At 50.3% G+C, this 24824-nt stretch overlaps 3 protein-coding genes across 3 annotated transcripts; 1 reads left to right on the top strand and 2 right to left on the bottom strand.

Annotated features, from left to right (window-relative positions):
• Positions 1-695: 695 nt before the first annotated feature.
• Positions 696-9046, bottom strand: LOC114811178 (alpha-1-acid glycoprotein-like). Its single transcript, XM_029062844.2, has 6 exons — positions 8883-9046; positions 8274-8416; positions 7425-7498; positions 6401-6511; positions 2524-2627; positions 696-1000 (listed from the first exon to the last, which is right to left on the bottom strand). Exons 1-6 carry the CDS (start codon positions 9009-9011, stop codon positions 857-859), a joined length of 705 nt encoding a protein of 234 aa, XP_028918677.1. The 5' UTR covers positions 9012-9046; the 3' UTR covers positions 696-856.
• A 1146-nt stretch (positions 9047-10192) lies between these two features.
• Positions 10193-16521, top strand: LOC114811179 (alpha-1-acid glycoprotein-like). The gene is made up of 6 exons (XM_029062848.2): positions 10193-10425; positions 12924-13066; positions 14225-14295; positions 14973-15080; positions 15424-15527; positions 16253-16521. The coding sequence occupies exons 1-6, from the start codon at positions 10306-10308 to the stop codon at positions 16355-16357; spliced, it is 651 nt and encodes a 216-aa protein (XP_028918681.1). The 5' UTR covers positions 10193-10305; the 3' UTR covers positions 16358-16521.
• A 2842-nt stretch (positions 16522-19363) lies between these two features.
• Positions 19364-23897, bottom strand: LOC103167918 (alpha-1-acid glycoprotein-like). Its single transcript, XM_007661955.3, has 6 exons — positions 23696-23897; positions 21653-21795; positions 21337-21407; positions 20658-20765; positions 20067-20167; positions 19364-19545 (listed from the first exon to the last, which is right to left on the bottom strand). Exons 1-6 carry the CDS (start codon positions 23807-23809, stop codon positions 19456-19458), a joined length of 627 nt encoding a protein of 208 aa, XP_007660145.1. The 5' UTR covers positions 23810-23897; the 3' UTR covers positions 19364-19455.
• Positions 23898-24824: the final 927 nt, after the last annotated feature.

Here is a 24824-nt window from a genome sequence, read left to right as displayed (position 1 = left end):
AAGCAGAACCCACCCACTGCAGGGGTGTTGGGCCAGAGGACCTTCTCTCCCCTCATCGCCCATAGGAAGTTGCACTTTGTAAGCGCAGTTGTTGAAGGAGTGCAGACTGGTGAGGCAGAACCTAGGCTCCTCTGAGCCCTACAGAAGCACAGACTTCCTCATTTGTCTTGCCTTGGGGTGGGATGGTGCCCAGTGGATCGGGTCCCCAGGGATGGCAGCGGTCTTGCCGTCCCAGGGCTGAGCAGCAGCAGGAGCAGCAACCTACCCTGAGGAAAGGTAAGTCTAACATCTCCCTCCCTGGTCTGTTTTCTGCCTTAGCTCGTATGGCTGTATCCCAGACTTGGGGAAGACGGGACTCAGCTCGTCTAGTCCCTTCTTTCCAGGCCACAAGTCCCCAATTTTCCCAGAGAGAAGCTGGGAGGGGTCTCATGTTAGGGATCCTTACTCCGAGACCGACCCCTCTGTCGGGCGTGAGTGAGGCTCACTCCAAACTGCTGGCCGGGGAGGGATTCAAGGCCACTTGCTCCCTCTCTGCCTCTTTCTCCTGCCCCTGGAGCCTTGAACATCTTTTAGCAAGGCGGCTGGAGAGACCCAACTGAACTACTGAACTCTAGTCCTGGGCACTAGCATCCCCCTCGTGCTGCTTCTCTGTGCCCTTGGGGCCGGGCCCCAGGAAAGCACACCAGACCAGAGCAGGAGGTGGTGAAACCCTTTACTACCCACCAACATTGACAACAGGTGTGATTATACCTCTTTCTGGCTGCTTCATGTCCTCTGGCTCTGCTGGGGTGGAGGTTGGTGTTATGCTCTACGTGGGGTAGCCGAGGAACGTGAGGCGCAGAGAAGGTTGGTGGCTTCACCGTGTCACCCAAGCATCTGAGGTAGCATTGAGGTGAGGATCCATAGTTCCCCTGGAGTTTTCCACTTGGGGTCTAGCCAGTGGAGACTTGATTCCCTGAAGATCCTCTTCCTTCTCCTCTCTCCCCAAGGGACATGGATCCTATCCATTGGAAAACATAAGAGAGAAGAACATTCAATCCCTTCCTGGAGAGCACCAAGTTTGGAGAGATATCAAACGCTTAGTACAATGCTCTGCACACAGTAAGTGCTCAATAAATACAATTGAATGAATCAGGCCAGGGCCTCTGGACAGGCTGGGTGGTAGACAGAATTGTCTTGGTCTTTCTTTGGCCTCTTTTTTTCTCCTTTCCTCTCTGGGGAAAGAGGACCCCGGCAGGCTCCGGGAACACATTCACTTTTCCAGCCTCTCTGACTGCCCCCAAGTCTTGTAGACTTCCATCAATCAAACAATTGTATTTATTGAGTACTTACTGTGTGCTTGGGAGAGTACAATATAACTGAGTTGGTAGACATATGCCAACAAAGAGCTTATAGTCTAGACTTCCTTGTTCTTTAGTAGTGGGGGTCCCAGGCCAGGAATTACCCTTGAACACTGCCTCTGAGGCTCCTGGTAATAATAATGTTGGTATTTGTTGAGCACTATGTGCCGAGCACTGTTCTAAACACTGGGGTAGATACAGGGTAATCAGGTTGTCCCATGTGAGGGTCACAGTTAATCCCCATTTTACAGATGAGGTAACTGATGCACAGAAAAGTGAAGTGACTTGCCCACAGTCACACAGCTGACAAATGGCAGAGTCAGGATTCGAACCCATGACCTCTGACTCCCAAGCCCGGGCTCTTTCCACTGAGCCATGCTGCGGGGAGACCACTAAGTTTTTAAAATAATCAGCCATTTCCAGTTTGGAAGTTTCCTGAGGGTGGGGGGTAGCTGTGTCTATTATTTAATTAACATGACACAAGGCGGGTCCCCCTGGGTGTCCTGTTTATGCACTGGCTGGAACTTTTCCCTTCTCCCTTAGAAATAATAATAATAATAATGTTGGTATTTGTTAAGCGCTTACTATGTGCCAAGCACTGTTCTAAGCGCTGGGGTAGACACAGGGGAATCAGGTTGTCCCATGTGGGGCTCACAGTCTTAATCCCCATTTTACAGATGAGGGATTGAGGCACCGAGAAGTTAAGTGACTTGCCCAAAGTCACACAGCTGGGAAGTGGCAGAGCTGGGGTTCGAACCCATGACCTCTGACTCCTAAGCCCGTGCTCTTTCCAGTGAGCCACGCTGCTTCTCTGAAATATACCTGTCAGACTTGAGCAACCCCCCCAGGAATCCCTCAGTCAACAGGTCATGGATTCAAGTCCTGGCTCCACCACTTGTCTGCTGTTTGAGCTTGGGTAAGTCACTTCACTTCTTTGGGCCTCAGTTACCTCATCTATAAAATGGGGATTGAGACTGTGAGCCCCACATGGGTCAGGGACTGTGTCCAACTTGCTTATCTTGTATCTACCCCAGCGCTTAGTACAGTGCCTGGAACATAGTGCTTAACAAATATCATTATTATTATTATTAGCAGCAGGTGAGGATGATTCCAGATGCTGCTGAGGAGGAACAGGGGCTGGGGTTGGGGAGGGGGGTTAGAGGGAGGGAAGGGGAACTTTTACCTTCCTTGCTGAGTTATAAACTACCTCCTCTTCCTCCAGCCCCAGGCACTTGACATGTTCTGCAAAAGCCTCCAGCTGTTCCCTGCTTGCATTCCTGCTGCGAGCTAGTACAGAAGAGAAAGAGAGACAGGGGCCAGTTGGGGAGACCCGGGTGGCTGGCCTCTCCCAGCTCGGAGAGCCATGGGAAGATTGGCTTTCGAGAACTCGGTCTGAGATGGAGGGCAGGATTGTGTCAACCAATGCCATTGTATTCCCCTAAAAGCCAGGTATAGTGTTCTGCAAACAGTAAGTGTTCAATAAATACCAATAATTGATTAAGTCTTCATTTAACAATAGGGCCCGAAGGCCGTAAAGAGAGAAGACCTAGGAGACATTGGACTGAGATCCTTTTTTTTCCCCAATTCCCTCTCCTTTCCGCATCATAATAATTAAGCCCTTACTGTGTGAGCAGCACTGTATTAAGCACTAGAGTAGATACAAGATAATTGGGTCAGACACAGTTCCCATCTTATATAAGGCTCACAATCTTCACTTCTCTGTGCCTGTTTCCTCATCTGTAAAATGGGAATGAAGTAATAATGTTGGTATTTGTTAAGCGTACCTGCCTAAGATCACACAGCAGACATCTCCCCCTCTTCAAAGCCTTACTGAAGCCATATCTCCCCCAAGAGGTCTTTCCAGACTAAGCCCCACCTTTCCTCATCACCCCCTCCCTTCTGTGTCGCTCTGACTCACTCCCTTTGCTCTCTCCCATCCCAGCCCCACAGCACTTAGGTACATATCTATAATTTTATTTATATGTATTGATGTTTGTCTCCCTCCCACCACCCCAAGACTGTAAGCTTGTTGTTGGGAGGGAATGTGTCTGTTCATTGTTATATTGTACTCTCCCAAACAGTACAGTGCTCTGCTCACAGTAAGCACTCAATAAATACAATTGAATGAATAAAATGGCAAAGCTGGGATTAGAACCCAGGGCCTTCTGACTCCCAGGCCCATGTTCTAAGCACTAAGCAACACTGCTTCTCAGGCAGGATACAGTGAGGGTCAGCCAATAGTAGCTAATTACATTTGTTTGTTAAGAGCCTACTCTGTGCAAAACACTATATTAACTGCTGGAAAAAGTACCTGGATAAAAATTAGACATGGTGCTGGGCCCTCACAGTTTAAGAATACAGGAGAGGTGGGTGGTGGATGACAGATACATAAGGAAAAGAGAAACAGTGAAAAACATAAAAAGACAAAAATAAATTTCACAGAGCAAAGGAGATAAAGCTGCAGGAGGAGTAATCTCTGGGCAGTGAAGGAGATTAGACCCTGGGGTGGGGTAGGCAGAGGTTGTGGATGGGGCCACAATTTGTCCAATTTTAGACAAGACAGTCTGGCTTTCAGCAGGCCTACCTCATCAGGTAATGACAGGTCACTGAACTTCTTTATGCCCGGCATTTGCATTTAAAATTTTCTGCCGCTGAGTCCTTGTTCTCAGGACCTGGGTGGAAGGGTGGAATGCAGTAGCTTTGGAGAAAAGGGAGGGGGTCCAGAGATCCCCACAGGAATATAACCTAGATGTTTAAGATTTCCATCAAATAATAATTATGGTACTCGTTAAGTGCTTATTAAGTGCCAAGCACTATTCTAAGCGTTAGGGTTAATCAGTTAATGAGTTAATCAGGCTGGACACAGTCCATGTCCTACATGGGGCTCACAGTCTTAATCCACATTTCATAGATGAAGTAACCGAGACCCAGAGAAGTGAAGTAACTTGCCCAAGGACACACAGCAAATTTATGATAGAGTCAGGTTGCTCTGTATAACATCATTATGTGACCTGGAGTAAGCAGCGCGGCTCAGTGGAAAGACCACGAGTTTGGGAGTCAGAGATCACGGGTTCTAATCCCCGCTCTGCCGCTGGTCAGCTGTGTGACCTTGGACAAGTCACTTAACTTCTCTGTGCCTCAGTTCCCTCATCTGTCAAATGGGGATTAAAACAGTGAGCCCCACGTAGGACAACCTGATCACCTTATATCCTCCAGCACTTAGAACAGTGCTTTGCACATAGTAAGTGCTTAAACAAATACCACAATTTTTTTTTTTTTAGCACAAACATATATCAGTTGCTTCCAGACCAGTTCTGTGAGCATTACCAGAGGGATCCCTGACTGTGGGGACTCCATCTCCAATGGTCTTCAAGAACATCATCATCCTCCCAGACACGGAGAGCTGCCTGGAGGAGGGGGGAAGGACTAGTTGACCTTTAGTCTGGTGTGCCTTCTCAGAGCCAGCCAGGCTGGATGTTTCCCACCCACGCTACAACTCCCTAGGGAAAATTCGGAACTTCCTTGGGCTCCACAAATCTGTGAAGAAGAGAAGAGCAGAGGAGGAATGAGGCCCCCTTCAAGCAGGAATCCTGGGGGTTGGGGGAGGAGGGGGCTACAAGGCAAATGACAGAGAGCGTGGCGAAGGACTAAGCTGGAGAGGAGACTCCCTGCTCATTGGGCAATAGCCAACCTGTAGTCAGCCCCCCCCGAAACAGAAGCCTGAACCTGGGCATGAACTTTGATTCCACACTCTCTTTCGTCTCTCACGTCCAGTCTATTCCTCAATCTCATTGGCTTTTCCTCCACAACTTTTCCTTGATCTACTCTTTCCTCTCCATCCAAAGGAGCATCACTGGTCTAGGTGCTCTTTATATCCCAGCTTGCATAACGGACTGGCTTCCTCACTGGTCTCCCTGCCTCCAGCTTCAATCAATCAGTGAGTGCAACTTACTGAGCACAAGAGTTGGTAGACACTATCCCTGTCCACAAGAAGCTTAAAATATAGAGCCTCTCCCCTCTCCAGATCTTATTCTGCTTCTCAGATCATCATCAATCATATTTACTGAGCACTTACTTTATGCAGAGCACTGTCCTAAAGGCTTGGGAAAGAACAATACAACAGAGTTGGTAGACATGCTTTCCGCCCACAAAAAGGTTTTTTCTAAAATGTTATTCTGCACACATCTCTCCGCTCCTATAAAATCTCCCATGGCTCACCTTCACTCCAAAGACACCAGTGATACTCTCCATTAGCTTTTCTCTTTATCCACTCATTCATTCAATCAACCGTATTTATTGAGTGCTTAATGTGTGCAGAGCACTGTACTAAGCACTTGGAAAGTACAATTCAGCAACAGAGACAATCCCTACCCAACAGTCTAGTCACTCCTCTACTACACCCCAGTTTACACTTTCTCTTTATTTCTCTTTCTCTCTCTCTCCCCCCCAACCCCATTCCTCCCAAGGTCACTTTCTCACTGAATCTTTTTATTTTTGACTCTGCCACCTCCTACCTCTTGCTCATGCCCTCCTTCGTCTTGCCTGAAACTCCCTCTCCCTTCCAATCTATACAACCACAGCTCCCCCCAATCTTTAAGATCCTTCTGAAACCCTACCACTTCCTGGAGCCTTTCCCCAATATTTTTTCTTCTCCCCAGGTCACATCTTCGCTGCTACCTTCCTTCTCAGACCTTGGGAGTCTCCTTATACTTTGGCGCTTCCTGTTTTCCCTTGCAATTTTTTACAAATCATAGACATATTCACTATTTGGGCCTTTCTTTCTCCAATTTAATGTCCTTGTGGGCAGGAACCAGGCCTACTAGTCTACTATATTCCTCTAGTCTGGTAAACCCCTTGTGGACAGGGATGGTGACTCCAAACTCTACTATATTGCACTCTCCCAAATGCTTAGTACAGTGCTCTGCAAAGTAAGCACTCAATAAATAGCACTGATTGATTACTCTCCCAAGTGTTTAGTTCAGTGACTGCACACCATATGTGTTCAATAACTATGACTGATGGATTGATTAATTGATTTATATCCTGGGGCATAGACCTACTGTAGAGATATAGCTCTGTGAAGTTCAGCTGGTTCCACGTCAACAGGTATCGAATGAGGAAAACATCTTCTGTGCTGTTCTCAAGTCGTCCTCTGGCCTGACGGTTCTTCTCTGCAGGGAGAACCAGGTTGGGGAATGGATACATTATTAATGGCCCAATCGGGACTGGATCAACCCTCTCCAACTGACCTGGAAAACTCCCACAAGCTAGGGTTCTGGGCCAAACTTTTCAGGGTGATTTTCCTCATGGTGATTCAAGGGGGCGGGATTAGGGTGGGTTTAGCGAGGTTGGCAAGTTATTATTCTTATGGCACTTGTTAAAGAACTTACTTTGTGCCATGCACTGTACTAAGTGCTGGGGGAGATACAAGATAATCCAATTGGACACAGTTCCTGTTGCCCTTGGGACGCACAGTCCAATAGAAGGTAGTAGGACTTAATCTCCATTTTACAGATAAGGTAACTGAGGCACACAGAAGTTAAGTAATAATAATATAATATAAATAATAATATTTAAGCACTGATTATATGCCAAGCAGATGTACTAAGAAGTGGGATAGCTACAGGATAATCAGTCCCACATGGTGCTCAGAGTCGAAATAGGAGGGAGAATAATTATTGAATCCCATTTTGCAGATGAGGGAATTGAGGCCTAGAGAAGTTAAGAGACTCGCCCCAGTTCACACCAAAAGTACATGGTGGAACCAGGATTAGAACCCAGGTCCTCTGACTCTTAAACCAGCGTTCTTTCTGCTAGGCCAAGCTACTTCCAGTTCTGCCAACAAGTGGGGAAATGCTGGAATTCTGCCCCTAGGATGGGAGCCACTCCACTTCTAGGCAGAACCTCCAACTTTTTCCCCAAGGAGGAAGTGAAAAGATTTCTAGGAAATGACTAGGACAAGAGAAGGGAAGGGGCTAGGGAGCCCCATGTCAGTGAGACTGAGACCCTCCGAGAACATCAAGGGAACAATAAGGAAATACATTCAGGGTGTAGTTGTTCTGGCACCCAGGAGTCCCGGCTGACCTTGTCTGATCACCGTGGTGTAGTCCTGAGTGATCTTGATGGAGCTGCTGTTGTCAGAGAGACATGTGTTCCCCCTATGGGAAGAGATTGAGAGAAGGAGGAGAGTACCAGAAAAATGGGACCAATTCTGAGCTCTGGGCTGCAGACACTTCTGGGGTGGAGCCAGATGGCTTTGAATAACCATACAGGAAGAGCAGCTTCAGAGCCTAGAGAAGAGAGCAAAGAGTAGGGTTGAGAAGACTTGGCCCCATCTAATGGAGGTGAGGGGTCAGGGACATGACTGCCCTTCCACTGCAGGCCAGGCTGCTGCCCTCCAGCCCAGAAAATAATAGCAACAACAGTAATAAAAAAATTTGTTAAGCACTCTACTGTGTACGAAGCATTGTGGACTGGGGTTGATACAAGATAATCAGGTGGACACAATCCCTGTCCACCTGGGGCTCACAGTCTAAGCTGAAGGTAGAACAGGTATTGAATCCCCGTTTTCTAGATAAGAAAACTGAGACCCAGAGAAGATAAGTGACTTGTTTAGAGTCACGCAGTAAGCGGAGGGGAGGACATGATGGGAAAAGCTCCCAGGACTGGGAGGGAGCTGGGGGCAAGCAGGGGAGGGCATGTGGCAGAATTTTTACGAGATGTTCTTTCCCTTGACTCTATTTATTGCCATTGTTCTTGTCTGTCTGTCTCCCCCGATTAGACTGTAAGCCCGTCAAACGGCAGGGACTGTCTCTATCTGTTGCCGACTTGTTCATTCCAAGCACTTAGTACAGTGCTCTGCACATAGTAAGCGCTCAATAAATACTATTGAATGAATGAATGAATGTGGCGGGTGGAGAGAGGTGTGCTTACAGTCTCAGGTGCTGGGTGATGTCCAGGCGGTCCTGGCTCCCCGAGGGGGACACCTGCAGCACCCCGCTATCGATGAGCCGCATCTCCAGCCGGTGCCTGGGCAGCGAAGATGCCCCAGCTACAAAGTACCACCGGCCGAACAGCTGCGGGGGCATAGGAAGACCAAGACTTCAGGCCCCTGGTGTGGGGCTCTTCCCCCTGCTCCACTCCCTCTCCTTGCCCAGCAAGGGCCGCCCCCCCCAACCTCTCTCTGCTGCAGCCCTTAGAGAAGACCTTTCCCCCATTTTCCTTCTCCTATAAACTGTCCCCTTCCTTTAGGCCCCTGGTTCCACACCCTCAAGGGAGAGGCAGGGAAAAGGATGACAGCTGTTCCTCCACAGAGAGCTTGGCAAATGATTTTGATGTCAAGTGCTTGGATCCCACTGACCCTAGTGACCCTAGAGCTCTGTGAGAAAAACTGCAAGCGTTCAATAAATCCCTGTTGCTGCAGATTTTGCCTGATCTGCAGCCCCTGCTTCTTCCCTGAGGGCCCCCCCGGGTTGAGTGAGTCAGGCTGGGACCCCTCTGGCTAGGGTCTCCGTGGGCAGCTGCAGCCAGGGCGGCTCTCACCTTGGAGACAGTGACTTTGTCCAGGGTCCGAGGCTGCGGCTCACAGCCCAGGACGGGAGGCTGGAGGACCTGGGCCAGCAGGAAGAGTAGGGCCAACCGGACCAGGGGGCTGGGAACTGGAGGAGCCATGGTGCAGAAAAAAGGGGTTCTGGGCTTTTTAGGGTGGCCTGGCGGCTCCCTACAGAACTCTGGACCCCAGGGTGTTTGCACTAAGGGCAGCAGATAGTCTGCCAGATCTGGCTAGTGGGCTCTGTTGCAATCTTCGGATGACGGGCACAGGGCCCGCTCAGCTCAGCTGGGGTTCAGGTCTGTTGGCTGTGTGGCAGCAGCTTTGGCTCTCAGTTCCAGCTCCACACTAACCGTGCCCCAAGCCCTGTCAATGGCCTGGCCCTGGCCTCAGCCCCATCTCTGGCCCCAGTCTGGGCCCAGCCCCACCAGGAGGCCCATTGGTATTCATTCATTCATTCATTCAATAGTATTTAATGAGCGCTTACTATGTGCAGAGCACTGTACTAAGGGCTTGGAATGTACAAATCGGTAACAGATAGAGACAGTCCCTGCCCTTTGACAGGCTTACAGTCTAATCGTATCACCCAAGTCCTCTCCCTTTGTCAGTCTCTTTCTCTTCAGCCTCTCTCCAGCCTCCTGTTCCTCTCCGTTCCAATAGCCGGCAGCTCTGGCTCACTCCCCTTGCCCTGCCTTCCCAGCCATTCCATCCCATTACCAGGATGCTCAGAAGAAGGCATTGCTGCAGTCTGATCACGGATATAGCCAAAGGACACCATTTATGAATAAGAGGTGTGGGTGTCAATGAGCTGGGTAGAAGCAGCATGGCTTAGTAGATAGAGCATGGGCCTGGGAGTCAGAGGACCTGGGTTCTAATCCCATCTCTGCCACTTGTCTGCTGTGTGACCCTGGGCAAGTCATTTAACTTCCCTGTGCCTCTATTACCTCGACTGTAAAATTGGATGAAGACTGTGAGCCCTATGGAGGACAGGGATTGTGTCCAACCTGATTATCTTGTCTCTATCTCAGCACTTAGTACAGTGTCTGGCACATAATAAGCACTTAGCAAATGCCAAAAAAAATAGTCAAGGAGTGAGGAGGAGCATAGGGAGAGCCGATCAAGCACCTCAAAACCGCCGATGAGCTGATGGTGCCCAGACAGAAGGCACTCTAGGGTTGAAGTCAGGGCAGCCAAGAGCTGGTCAGCCAGGCCCCAGGGTGGGTGGTTCCTGGCAGGGTCAGCAACCTTGGGGGGAAGCACTCCTGGTCAGTGCTCCAACCCTGTGCTTTCACAACACCCAGGCAGCCTGCTCACTCCAGCAGCAGAGAAACAAGTCAAACTGCCCCCAGTCCTTCCTCCCCCCTAGATAGTCCAGACCCTGTTCCTCCCGGGCACAGATCCTTTCCTGCTGCCTCCATGATTGTGGCACTGGTGTGGACTGTGGGCATGCTGAGCCTCACCCCCCTGGTCCAGGCTCAGCCCTCGGCCTGTCGTCCCCCTGAGGCCCGGATCCTAGACAACTCCACAATGACCAAGGTAAGAGGTGCTCACCTGCCTGTCCGTTTCCTGTCCCCTCCTGGGTGGGCCCTGGAAAGGGAGGGTATACACTCCCACTGGGAGGGTCTGTAGGTCTCTCGGGGCAAGGTGGGTCCTGGGACAGGGCAGGGTGGGAAGTCTTTGGGATGGTGAACTCGTCATGGGGAGGTTGGAAGCCATTTCCATTTGTCTCCAGGTCCCAGATCTCCAGCTTGAGGGCCCAAGCCCCCACTTTCCTTCTCTGGACACTCCAGGCTTTAGAGAGGAGAGGCAAAAGCCACTACTTCAAAATGGGGCTGGTCACAGGAGGTAGGAGGGCTGAGGATCTAGTGGACTACCAGCTGGTCCTTTGTTAAGCAGGAAAAATCCAAGTATTAGTTCTCCTGGCTCTACTGCTTGCCTGTGGTGTGACCACAAGCAAGTCACTTAACTTCTCTGTGACTCAGTTTCCCTATTTAGAAAATGGGGTTTAAATAACTGCTTTCCCTCCCATTTAGACTCTGAGTCCCAGGGCTTATAAGGACTGTTTCTGATCCATTTGAATGATATTTACCTCAGCACTTAACCACCATGGCTAGTGGATACAGCACAGGCCTATGAGTCAGAAGGATGTAGTTTCTAATCCTGGCTTCCCCCACTTGTCTGCTGTGTGACCTTGATTAAGTCACTTAACCTCTCTGTGCCTCAGTTATCTCATCTGTAAATTGGGGATGAAGACAACCCCATGTGGGACATGGTCTGTGTCCAACCTGATTAGCTTGTATTTACCTCAGCACTTAGTACAGTGCCTGACACATAGTAAGTGCTTAACAAATTCTATAAAAAACCCAGTATTTGGCACATAGTGAGAACTTAAAGCAGTCCTTATGTACAAATCCTTATGCTTGGTACCTCTTTCTGGCTATAATTGATTTTAACATCTGCCACCTCCATTTGATTGAGAGTAGGGATATTTTCTACTTGCTCTCCCAAGGGCATAGTACAGTGTTCTGCACATATTAAGTGTTCGATAAGCACCCCTGATTGACCACTGATTGAACAAATTCCATATTATTAAGGAATTACTAAGGGCAGCTCTTCCCCACTTCCACCATGGCCAAACCTTGAATAATGATGATAATAATAGTGATATCTGTTAAGTGCTTACTATGTGCCACACATTGTACTAAGTGCAGGGTTGGATATAAGCAAATCAGGTTGGACACTATCCCTGTCCCACATGGAGCTCAAAATTTTAATCCGAATTTTACAGATGAGGTAACTGAGGCACAGAGAAGTGAAGTGAATCGCCCAAGACCACCCAGCAGACAAGTGGCAGAGTTAGGACTAGAACCCAGGTCCTTCTGACTCCCAGGTCTGTGCTGCATCCACTAGGCCATGCTGCTTCTCTAAGCAGAAATGAAGTTAAACTCTAGCAGGGGGATTTGACTTCTCCTTTCCTCACAGTTCTGAAAATAGAGTAGCTGCCAGGAGTCTAGGAAAAACCCTGTGGGCCATTCATGTCCACATCTAGGCCCTGGGGACCATGCTGGGGGCTGGAGCTACCCAGACCCCCTGAGGAGCAAAGTGTAAGTGATATGTAGAAGTAACAGAGTCTTTGCTCCTTAAAGCCCTAGCTCGCATTCGTTGCTGGAGGAACTTAAAGGCTTCCTGACCAGTTCCTCAGAGTTGTTTCTAGTGACCATCTTCCTGGGCCAGGGGACTGAACCAGATGACCCCCTTGATGGCCCTTGAAGCTTGAGATGCACCCTGGCCTCCAGGGCTTGGCTTCTCAATCTGTTGTTTTTCATTCAGGTATGGGCCTTTGGCTCGTGGGCCAGAGAAAAGGGGCTGCGACTGTGTTCTCAGATGGCAGATCCGGGGGAGGGGTTGCAGAGGGTACATTGCCTTGGTCATAATAAGTGTGTTGGCTGCTGAAGCACAGGGGGGCAGGTCCAGAGGAAATTAGTACAGTATTAAGCGCTTAGTACAGTGCTCTGCACATAGTAAGTGCTTAATAAATATCCTTGATTGATTGGTAGAAACCTGAAGGAGCTGGGTGTAGAAGGGGAGGGGAGAAGGGTAATGACAAGCCCATTAGGTACTGAGTGGACCCCGGCCAGGATGACAAATGTCTTTATCTCCAAGAATGTTGCACTCCCTCCACTCATGTATACTTGACTAAACTATGGTGATTTATTATAGTCTCGCCTCTTGTTGTCCCGTCACTGCACCTTAGCCTGTTCCCCAGATTTGTTCACAATGCGGGAATTTGAAAAGGAAGTCTTGGGTCATCCAATCTAGAGCCAGCTGGTGAAGTGGGCCTTGTGGGGCTTGATGGGATATTCCCCAGAAGCCTCAGGGGACAGTGCTCCAAGGGTGGAAACTCGGGCCCATGGCCTCAGCCCCTCAGTTCTGCCAGTCCCCATGCCCTCCCCACGGTCCTTCTCCTCTCCCCATGGGTTCCTCCATGGAGAGCTGCCTAGGTCACCAAGCGGGCTTCGGTCTCATCTCCACAGTTGACAGGTCAGTGGTTCCTCACGGCCGCCACCCTACATGACTCCAAATTCAGGGACATGTTGAAGGGGGTCCAGACCTCGTCCATATCCCTGTATCCCAGCCTGGCCAATGATAAATTCCGCATGAAGTTCTACATCAGCAGGTGAGATCCCTTCTCTCCGTTGACCCGCTGATCCTATCTCTTTTCACGTCCTGGGATTCTCGGCCTTTAATTCTGCATAATACTAACCAGTTTCGCTCTTTTGTCCTTTGCCTCGACTCATCTCTCTCATTCAACCCGCATATTCCATCTTCATCAAATCCTGTTGGTTCTACCTTCACAACATCGGTAAAATCTACCCTTTCCTCTCCATCCAAATTGCTACTAGGCTGATCCAAATATTCAGTATCCAAATACCTTGACTAATGAATCAGCTTCCTTCCTGACCTCCCTGTCTCCTTTCTCTTCTAACTCATTTCCATACTTCATGCTGCTGCCTGGATTCTTTTCTACAAAACTGTTCAAACCATGTTTCCCCATTCCTTAAGAACCTCCAGCGGTTGCCCAACCGCCTCTGTACAACCAGAAGCTCCTTAACATTGGCTTTAAAGCACTCAATCACCTTGCTCCCTCCTATCTTACTTTACTGATTACCTACTACAGCACAGCATGTTCACTCTGCTCCTGTAACACCAACCTACTCTACCTTAATTTCATCTATCTCTCCACTGACCTCTTGCTCAGGTTCTGCCTCTGGCCTGGAGCTCCCTCCCCCTTCATATCTGAGAGTTCATCATGCTCCCCATCTTTAAAGTTTTATTAAAATCCTATCTCCTCGAAGAGGCCTCCCCTGATTAAGCCTCATTTTTCCCTACTCATGAGCATGGAGTGTGTCTAATAGCTTGATTATATTGTACTCTCTCATGTGCCTAGTACATGGTAAGTGCTAAATAAATATGATTGATTTGCTGGCTGCCTGGTCCACTTTGCAGATGGGTGTCAACTCCAAAGGCAGGCCTGAGCCTTCTCTATTGCTCTCCCTAGAGCTGAGCTTGGCTGAGGCCTGGCCTAAGGACTGCTGGGAGCTGGGTGCATGGAAGATGGAGTGGGCATGCTACCCGTGGCCTGCCTGTGATGCCAACAGAGGAATGGACAGTGTCTTTTCCTGCTCTGTCATTTCCTGACTCTGCATTTCCCACGCTGTCCAACTTTCCTTTGTTGCCACTGTTTCTTTCCAGCTTTTTTAGTTTTTTCCTGAATAAGGTATTTCCTCCCTCTTGGTTCCCCAGCCCCTTCTTCCGGCCTCATCTCTTCCTCTAGTGGTGGCATCTGTGTGCACAACCAGACTATCTTCTATGTCAACCGGAGCAAGAGGACCTTGTTCCGGAAGAGTAAGACCCTGAAGGGGGAAGGGAGGATGGACGGGGGCTTCTGAATCTGATCTCAGGCAGAACAGTGGGCCAGGCAGAACCGGGCTGGAGAGGACAGGGTGGAGGGGCCCGGGAGAAGGGGCAGAAAGGGACAGTGAGGGAGGGGAAGTGGAGGATGGGGAGAGAGGGTCCCTCTAGCCTGAAAATATCACCCCTTCCCATGGTCTAGAGATAGAAGTTGCAGCCCTCCACTACACCCTCCAGGGGCTTGGCACCCACCCAGCTAGCTGAGTTCCTTGGGCAATGTTGCATCCTGCAGGGAGAGGGAAGGTCGGAACAGCCGGGGGTCCAGTCCGCAGGTCAGTAGGGGGTGAGCTGAGGGATGTCGGTTTAACTCAAGTCTGTAAGTTCCTCCTTTAGACTGCATGCTCCTTGTAGGTAAGGACCGTGTCTCCCAACTCTATTGTATTGTACTCTCCCAAGTGCTCTGCACACAGTAAGTGCTCAATAAATACCGCTGTTTCATCACTTGGGTGGGGCTGAGGAAACAACCCCCTGGTCTGGGAATACCTCATCAACCAGAGCTTGATGCCCTCCCTTACTCAGTGTGGGATGGGTGAGGGGGGTCGGCCTCACCATTTCTGGGAGGCTGGCACCCGGAGGGCCACTCTCCCAGCCCGGCCCATCTACCAATGCAGTTGGCGGCAAAGAGTACAGCTCTCAGCTCCTGGCCACGAACATGGAGGACAACTTCAGGCTGCGATTCCTGGGGGAGGAAGAGGCGGTCGGAGGACTGGCTCTATATGGTATGTGAAAAAGCTAGAGCCCAGAGGGGCCCTCTGTGCAACACCTTACCCCAACCCCTGAACTTGCAGTGACATCCCTCTGGGCCTGGGGGACCTTGAGTGCAGGGAAATTAAAGGGATCCAAAAGGGCTGATGGGATCACCCCTCGCTCCTCTGACCTCACACAGGGCTCTTCTGCAGGGGATTAGTGGGATCAAATAGACTTACCCAGAATCTCCCTTCCAGTAGACAGCTGTGAGAGACTCCGATCGGCTCCTCGGCCCAACCCCTTCCTCCTTCCCTGAGGCCCATTCCCCTCCTTTTCTCGTACTATCATTCTCCCCTTACCCTTCCCAAACCCTAGCTCGAAACAGGACCCTGAGCCAAGAACAGCAGGAGGAATTCCAGGCCCAAGCCTTGTGTGAAGGATTCAGCAGAAATGAAACCATTTTCTTTCCGACGGAGGAGGTGAGAGTCAACAAAACTCACTGTTGGCCACTCGTGGGGAAGGGCAGAATCACATACACTGAAGAGGAGCAGTAGTAGTAATAATAACATTAAGCAACTACTGGGTGTAAAGTATCATACAAAGCCCTGGGAAAAAAATACCCAGGAGAGAATTAGACACAGTCACTGACCTCATCTTTAGGGACTTGAAGTCCAAGGAAAAAGGGGAGGGAGAATGGTGACAGACACACAAGGAAAGATGAAACAATAAAAATATAAAAACAACACACAGACCATGAGCCCCTCACAGGACACGGAATGTGTCCAACCTGATTAACTTGTATCTACCCCAGCACTTACAACAGTGCTTGACATATAATAAGCACTTAAATACTATAGTAACATGTCAAGGTAAATAATAAAAAAACAGCTGTAGGGTAGTGTGGCTAAAGGGAACTATTAGCCTTAATCTGCCTATTATACAAAAGGAAAAAAGACCAGAGAGGGATTGCTACTTGCCTAAGGTCATGCAGTGCAGCAGTGCTGGGCAATGTGAGAGGTGGCTGGGAACCAGGATGCCCAGAAACCTGGCACTTCATCAGCAAACTCCACTGGGCAGAGAAGAGGCCAATGCCTAGAGTTGGGTGTTGGGGGGTGGAGGTCATTCTGAGTGGGCAGGGACAGAGGAGGGAGAGCAAGTGGATTGAAAGCCAGTATCCCAACTCAGCTTCCAATTCTCTGCCCAGGATGTGTGCCAGCTGGTGGTCAGAAACGAGGAGCTGGAGGAGAAGGAAAAAAGGAAGGAAAAGAAGGAACAGGAAGAGCAGCCAAGTGCTTTCCCAAGTGTTTAGTATAGTGCTCTGCATACAGTAAGAGCTCAAAACCATTAATTGAGCCCATGGGAAGCAAAACACTTTAGCTGAAGAGTTACAGTGGGGGTGGGAGATTCTTCTTTGACTTCCCTGCTAGGCCCCCAGTCCCAGGGTGGTGGTCAATAAATTTATGTGCTGGACTACTTGTTACCTGCTTATATTTTTCAGCCATGGAGTTTGGGAGCAGTGGTGGGGGGGAACTGGACCTGGGGCTTATGAGGGTGATTTTCTTCCTAGACCTTAGAGAGAAACCCTGAGAAGCTAGGACATATTTCCCCCTCTTCTGCCTCATGGGGAGTTGCTTCCTAAAGGCAGCCTCTATTTATAGAGAAACACCAGGCACGCTTCCTCTTGGGAGACCCAATCGCTGGGCCGAACCGTGGTCATCAGGGATTAGATTGGCCATTGGACAATCATTACTATCAGGCCTTCCTAATCTTCCCAGAGCTAAACGAGTCCATCTAATGAGGCTCCAGCCTCCCTGAGACAGAACACTTTTCACCTGTCACTCATTACTACCTTGGCCCCTTCAGCAACGAGCTGAGAGGGAGATAAAGAGCATTTCTCCAACAATCTAGACACATGCATCACCGGAGTTACAGCACTGAATGTATGAATTAAAATGGGAGATTTTAAATGTAGAGGTGGAAGTGGTGTTTACCCTTGGAAGCAAGGAAGTGGGGCTACAATGACACTTTAGACTGAGTGAATTCATCAAGCATCATCTCATCATCACAAGTAAAGCAAAATTAAACATCATGATGCACACTCGAGCGACTGCATCCTGATGCGCGGGGGGTACTTTGTGAATATGGTTTGGTCTCAGCAGCTGCTCATGGAGCAGAATGCAGGAGGGACCATTGTCTGATTTGCCCCAAACTCACCCCAACCATGGTGTCCAAAAGCTCCTCCAAACTATTAAGACAGGTAGTCCATGAGGAGGTCAGCATGTTGGAAGACTCCAACTGCCCCTTTGCTACAGCCTGGGGGTTCTATTGTAGTCCAAGCAGGACCATGTTGGTGAGGGTTGGAAGGGATGGTAATGATGATGATGATGATTATGGTATTTGTTAGGTGTTTACCATGTGCCTGGCACTGTATTAAGCTCTGGGGTAGATAGAAAATAATCGAGTTAGACACAGTCCCTGTCCCATTCACTGTCTCAATCCCCATTTTACAGATGAGATAACTGAGGTACAGAGAAGTGAAGTGACTTGTCGAAGTTCACACAGCAGACACGTGGAGGAGCTGGGATTAGAACCCAGGTCCTTTGATTCCCAGGTCCATGCTCTTTCCACTAGACCACACTACCCTCCCCGCCACTCCCCAGCACAGGTGCCTCTTTTTCTTTTTTTTTAACGGTATTAAGCCCTTATTATTTGTCAAACACTATTCTAAGCTCTGGGATAGGTACAAGTTGATGATTTCGGGCAGATTCCTTGTTCCACATGGGGTGCACAGTCTAAGTAGGAGGGACAACAGGTATCCCCATTTTATAGCAGAGGAAACGGAGGCACAGGGAAGTTAAATGACTTGCCCAGGTCACACAAAAACCAATTGACAGAGCAGGGTTTAGAACCCAGGTCCTTCTGATTCCCAGACCCATGTTCTCTCCACTAGGCCAAGCTGCTTCTCAGATTGTAATAGGCCCTTTGGACTTGCTTTCTTTGTCCTCAAACCAATGATCAGGTGACTAGGCGAGACTCTTGGCTCACCAGCCCCAGCTTTCTCCAGATGGAGCATTGTGTAAAACGGCCTTGTAAACAAGGACAGCATTTCCCAGCCAACAGCCTGCTACCTTCAGAAATTACAAGTAATGAACTAAACTAAACCAACATGTATGCCCTAGTCCAGCAGAAACCACCAGTGTCCAGAGCTCTCAGCACGCTGGAGGACAGCAGGGATCTCAGAGCTAAGATGGCTGCTTTGGGTAGAGGAACATTTTCTGGGTGGGCACGTGAGGAAGAGCGTGGGAGATTCCATATAGAACAAGACAGATTGATTGCAGGAGGAAGGAGGGCTAGATCCGGGTTTGAATCCCGGCTTTGCCATTTGTCTGTTGGATGACCTTGGACAAGTCACTTCACTTCTCTGGGTCTTGTTTATCTCATCTGTAAATGACAATTTAATTTCCTCTCTCCAATTTAGGCTGTGAGCCCCTGGTGGGACACAGACTTTGTCCAATCTGATTATCTTGTATTTACCCCAGTGCTTAGTACGGTGCCTGGCACATAGTAAGCCCTAGGAAGAGCAGCATGGCCTAAAGGAATGAACATGGGCCTGGGACTCAGAGGACCTGGGTTCTAATCATTGCTCTGCCACTTGTCTACTGCGTGACTCTGGGCAAGTCACTTAACTTCTCTGTGCCTCATTTACCTCATCCATAAAATGGGGATTAAATTCTACTCCCTCCTACTTAGACCATGAGCCCCATGTGGGACAGGGACTGGGTCCAATCTGATTAATCTCTATCAACTCCAGTGCTTAGGAAAGTGCTTGGCACATAGTAAAGGCTAGACAATTACCTTAATTAATGAATGAATTAATTATCAAGTACCATATAAAAAGTCACAGCACAGCCCAACAGTGATTCTCCTCAGGCTCCCTACCTTGGGGCTCAGGGGCCACTGTAAGGTGGAGTGTGGGGATGATGGGTCTACCCCAGCCAGGATCTTCTGGGTGTCTGGGTAAAAGCACCAGAGTGTCCCACCTGACCACCCCTCCTGGTCAGCAAGGATATTCCTGCCCCAACCCTGGGAGTTTGCTTTAGTGAAAGGGAGGAGGACAGAGGAAGCACAATGAGCAATGACCCTCCTGGGACTGGGGTGGAATAGGTGTGAGGAAGTGCAGACCTATGTACTCCCACTGCCCCTGCTGTGGGATCCAGAAGAGAGATAACCAGCTCCTCCCTTACTCCTGGTCGCTTACTCTGTGTGTGCCCCCCTGCCCTACTCCCCAAACTGCTGCTGTTGAAGATCAGGCACACTCACCTGAGACCAGGACAGAGACCTGGCTTTATTGATATGATTGGAACAGTTGAAGGGACCACAAGGTTACTTCACGGGAATCCCAGGATCCTACTCTCTGGGCACCTTGTTTCTCTCAGTTGTCCCTCTTTCCTCCTTCTCCCGATCCTCATCTTCCTTTGCCTGCTCCTTGCATTCATCCTGAGAGAAACAGATTCACAGTCAAATGTCTCTACTCAGCTGGAAACTGCCTCTCCACCCTCCCGGCACCTAACCAACCCTCTTAACCCTGGGGATCCTGCCCAGCTCCCACTGGGTAATGATCACTGCTAGACAAGCAGTGTGGCTCAGTGGAAAGAGCCCGGGCTTTGGAGTCAGAGGTCATGAGTTTGAATCCCGACTCTGCCACTTGTCAGCTGTGTGACTGTGGGCAAGTCACTTCAATTCTCTGTGCCTCAGTTACCTCATTTGTAAAATGGGGATTAACTGTGAGCCTCATGTGGGACAATGTGATCTACCCCAGCGCTTAGAACAGTGCTCGGTACATAGTAAGCACTTAACAAATACCAACATTATTATTATTATTATTATCTCTCTCCATGGCTCGGCTGCCTCTCTTCCTCCTCTCTTGCCCTCCACCCCATGTATCTTTCAACCAGTCCTGGGTGTCCTGCTCCCACCCATCATCATGGGGAGCCTGCAGCCAAGCCACCCATCGTTACCTGGCCCTGGGTGTAATACATTTCCTGTCCCTGGAGGTCCATGCAGTTCAAATGGACCTGGAGGGCCTCACGCTGCTCTTTGCTCACGGTGGGCTTCCGACCTAGGGTGGGGGTGGGGAGAGAAGGGGGGCTGGTAAGACTGGCCCTGGGAGGGTCTTGGAGGGCTCCTGGTGGTGGGGCACCTGGTGGTGGGGACAAAGGGTATTGAGGAGGCTCTAGGGGTTGCAGAGCCTAAGATTGCTGGGGGGATGTGAGGGCTCTGCCGTTTCATGGGGGATGAGGGGGCTGCAAGGGGTTATGCAGGCTCTGGAGAGGCTGAGGGGGTTGTTGGGGGAGGGGTGAGGGTACTGTTGGGGAAGAGTGAGGGGCTGGTAGGGAAGGGTTTGGGGGTGATGGTAAGGGAGGGGCTGAAGAGGCTGTTGGAGAGAAGAGAGGGGGTTTATCTGGGTTATCTTCAGCTCCTGGTTTCCTCTCTTTGGTCTGGGGCATGGGAGTGGCCTGTGTGGGAGAAGCAGACTCCACAGAAAGGCTGGAGGGAGCCGGTGGTTAGGCCCGATGAGGATGAGGATGAAGACAAGGATGAGGACATACCATAGAGAACGAGGCCACGGTGCTGCTTGCTGTCTGGGGAGAACACCAGCAGGAAGGTCTCCTCCAGGCTGTCAGTCAGGGGCAGCAGTAAGTTCACCAATCCACCATCTGTGGGAGGATAGAATGAAGTGGGCTGCAGTGGGGGAGGGGGAGGCCTTGGTCAACTGGGATTCACCTGAAGGGAGCCCACCGTTTCCCCCCCCCCCGCCCCGATCCCCACTCTAGGCTGCTGTCCTCCAGCTCCCAGGCAGGGGTCAGGCCCACTGGGACTCCCAGAACAAGCCTTCCCCCTCCATTCTGTGGCAAAACCCGGGACTCACAGTGGCTCCTGCAGAATCCCAGGGAGATAGGGTATCTATGGACACCCTGATCCAAGTGGATTTGGGCCAAATTGGGTTCAGTGCCAGTCTGCTTTCTGCTTCTCATGCCCAGGGGTCAGTGCCAGATAGGATACTTGGGCAAGATACTATCTCAGGGAGCCTCCTTCTCTTTACCCTCCCACCCCGGGTCGGCCCTCTCGAGTTCTCCCTCTCTGCTAGTGCCAGCTTTTGCCCCTGCTCCCACCCAGCTTGCGGGGGGTGGGGGAAGGCCCAGGGAGGCTTAGTAGGGCAGCTGCTCTCTCCTTTCTACCCTCAGAGGAGCTGGAGTGGTCTCAGAGCCAGGCTGCCAGGGGCCCCACCTGTCCAAAAGGTGGTGGTGTTGGTTGTCTGGATGGAGAGGTGTTTCGGGCTGTGCACACACATGGACCCCCTAGGAGAGAACCGTGAAAGGTGGGAGGGAGAGGTCACTCCAGAAAGCAGGGGAGTTGATGGAGAGCCTCAGGAGGGACAAGGAGAAGCTGGGGAGGTCGATGGGAGCTGGGAGTGGGCAGGACTGGAGTGACACAGGGAGAAGAGGAATGTTGAGAAGTTGAGAGTGAGGGCTGTGAGCGGGAGCAGGAGAGATGGGCCAGGGCAGTGTAGGGAGGGAGCGCAGGAAGCAATGGAGACTCATACACAGTCGTGTATGTCCTTGTGGTGATCCTGTCCCCGGCTGGATGGGGGTACAGAAATATGTAGGCCGCCTGGATCAGGGAGATCAGTTCCTGTCCGGAAGAAGAGGTATCAGCAGATGCAGTCAGGTACCATTTGCCTTTCAGCTGGAGAGAGAAGAAAACAGACTGAGGGTAGGTTAACTCCCCTGGGGCGGGGACTGGGTCTCATTCCTCCTCTGTACATCTTGGGGGCTTAGATCTGACAGGGCAACTCTGAGCCCCACTTGCCCTGGGGGGACTGGCAGAGAGGAGAGATGCCTGGGCCAGAGTATCTGAGAGATCAGCTTAGGAGGCACAACCTGCTCTCGGCCTTCAGGGGTAACTCCATGGAGATCTCCAACTCCGAGGGCCCATCGCAACAGGCACTGCTAGACTCCTTCTGGGGTTTCCTGGGAAGCACTCCCTCCCCTGCAGAGGCCTGGGGGAGGCTGGTTCTGGTCCTTTCAATGTCCTCTAAGAATCAATCAATGTCATTTATTTAGCACTTACTGTGTACAGAGCACTGTACTAAGTGCTTGGGAGAGTACAGTGCAACAGAGTTGGTAGACATGTTCCCTTCTCTCAAAGAGCTACAGTCTAGAGGGAACAGAATCAAAACATCATCTCTGAACTTGATATTATGCCGCTGCTTATTATGCCCAGGACTCACATAGTACCTACAAATCTATAAATTTTTCATATTAATGTCTATCTCCCTCTCTAGACTGTAAGCTCATTATATGCAGGGAACAGGTTTACCGACTGTGGTACTGTACTCTCCTAAGTGCTTAGTGCAGTGCTTGGCACACAGTAAGTGCTCAGTAAATTAGACTGTAAGCCCGTCAATTAAACTGTAAACCCGTCAAAGGGCAGGGACTGTCTCTACCTGTTACCGATTTGTACATTCCAAGTTCTTAATACAGTGCTCTGCACATTGCAAGCACTTAATAAATACTATTGAATGAATGAATAAATAAATATCAAATGACCATGATGATCATTCATTCATTCAATCATATTTATTGAGCTCGTACATCATCATGATGATGATTAATGATTACTTGGACGAAGAGTCTGAGGCTCAAAGCCTAGGCCCTACATGGGTAGATTAAAACTCAAAGGCCCAGGTTTCCAGGGCTGCCAACATTTTTGTGCCTGATGCCCACCATGAGTTGCCAGGACTGACCTGGCGTGTGCCAGGCTAAAGTGCCCTTTAGTGGCTTCCCCTGGCCCCAGGGAAACCTCAGAGCCTAACTGGGTGGGTGGGAGGCGGGGTGGGTGGTGCTGGGGTCTCAGACAGAAACCAGTGCCAGGGGCAGTGGAACGAGGCCACTGGGCTTTCCCTTGCCTCGATTTGCTCATCTACAAAATGGTTTAGAGGTACCTACTGAGGGAGAGATTTTCCCTGAGGTCTTCAGTCCCTGATCTCTCCCTTGCTTAGATGGTTAGATAGGTGTCTGATGTGATTGTAATAAATCTACCTCAAGGCATAGCACAGTGCTTGGCACCCAGTAAGCGCTTAACAAACATTATTATTATCATATTTCGAGAAGCAGCGTGGCCTCTGAGAAGCACAGTGACCTAATAGATAGAGCGCATGTCCGGGAGTTAGTAGGACCTGGTTTCTATTTCCGACTCTGTCTCTTGTCTGTTGTGTGACTTTGGGCAAGTCACTTCACTTCTCTGTGCCTCAGTTACCTCATCTGTATTATGAGCATTATGGTGGTGGGCAACCTGATTTGCTTGTATCCACCCTAGCACTTAGTACAGTGCCTGGTACATAGTAAGTGCTTGAACAAATACCAATTATAATTTTTAATAAATGTCAGGGTACAGAGCAGGGAAGAGTCCCAATGTCCAAATCCTAGATTCCCCCCAGAGTCCCCAGCCCAGCCAGACTAAGCTGTTCAGATGACACGTAGGGCACAGATCTCTCACCAGCCTCCTCCTCTCCACCACCAGCCCGCTCAGAGCCCCTCAGGACCTAGTAGTCCAGGAGGGGGAAGAGAGGAGAGTCCTAGCCTACCTGGCCCACCGTGCTGCTGTCGATGGCCCCTGCCAAGCGGGAGGCACAGTCCTGGGGCTGGGCGAGGAGCAAGGGGAGGGAGCTCAGCACGACGACGGCCCAGACCAGTGCCATGGCTGTGGGGCAACAGGGTCGAGGCCAGAGATGTCCCGGCTGGTGTCTGAAGCCAGCTCTGGAGGCTGGATTTATAGCTGGGCAGTTTCCTGGGTGGGGGAGTCGTCCTGGACCCCCAGGACAGCTTCTCTGTGGGCGGCGCTGTGACCCACCGCTACTCAGAGCTGAATGAATCCTCTCGGTGGGGCAACCGGCTGTGGGTTTGGGAAATTCCTTACACTAAACTTCCTTCCTTCCCTAAATGAGGGTTGCACAAAGGGAAGTGGCCCTTGGTAGCCTGCCGCAAGGGGCCAGTCTCCAGATTCATGGCCGTCCTGTGTCCAGCCTGCTGCTCAGGGCTGGTCTCCAGATCTGTGGTCCCCCAGTGCCTAGCCAGCTGCTAGGGGTCGGTCTCTAGATCTGTAGTGCTCCGGTGCTCAAGCTGCTACTGGGGGCTGGTCTCCAGATTTGTGGCCTCATAGGGGCCAGTCTTCTGCTAAGGGCTGATCTCCGGGCCTGAGGTCCCCCATGCCCTCAACTGTGCCTTTGGGACTGGGGACCAGGAGCCAAGACTGTTCTGTCCAGGAAGTTTGTACCTTCATATGGATCTCGCAGGGTTGGTCAAGGAGAAATGATTGAAAGTGGTTAGACATTAGGGAGAACCTTTTGGTGGTCAAGGGTGGCAGAGAACTGAGAGAGCCTCGGAGACCTTTAAGATGACGGCAGTGCTTGGCACATAGTAAGTGCTTAACAAATACCGTTATTGTTATTATTACTGCAGGTCTTCTTCCAGGGAAGCATGGACCCTTCATTCAATCAATCAGTGGTATTTATTGAGCACTTACTGGGTGCAGAGGATTGTACTACTGAGTGCTTGGTAGAGTATAATATAATGGAGTTGGTAGATGTGACCCCTCCACTGGTTGCCCATCCACATCCACATCAAACAGAAACTCCTTTCCACTAACTCTGAAGCACTCAATCACTTTGCCCACTCCTACATCACTTCACTACTCTCCTACTACATCCCAACCTG

This window comes from Ornithorhynchus anatinus, chromosome 4, assembly GCF_004115215.2.
Source record: "Ornithorhynchus anatinus isolate Pmale09 chromosome 4, mOrnAna1.pri.v4, whole genome shotgun sequence".
In the NCBI taxonomy this organism is placed as follows: Eukaryota; Metazoa; Chordata; class Mammalia; order Monotremata; family Ornithorhynchidae; genus Ornithorhynchus; species Ornithorhynchus anatinus.
The sequence above is the reverse complement of the archived record's forward strand: the minus strand, read 5'-3'. Positions and strand labels throughout refer to the sequence as shown.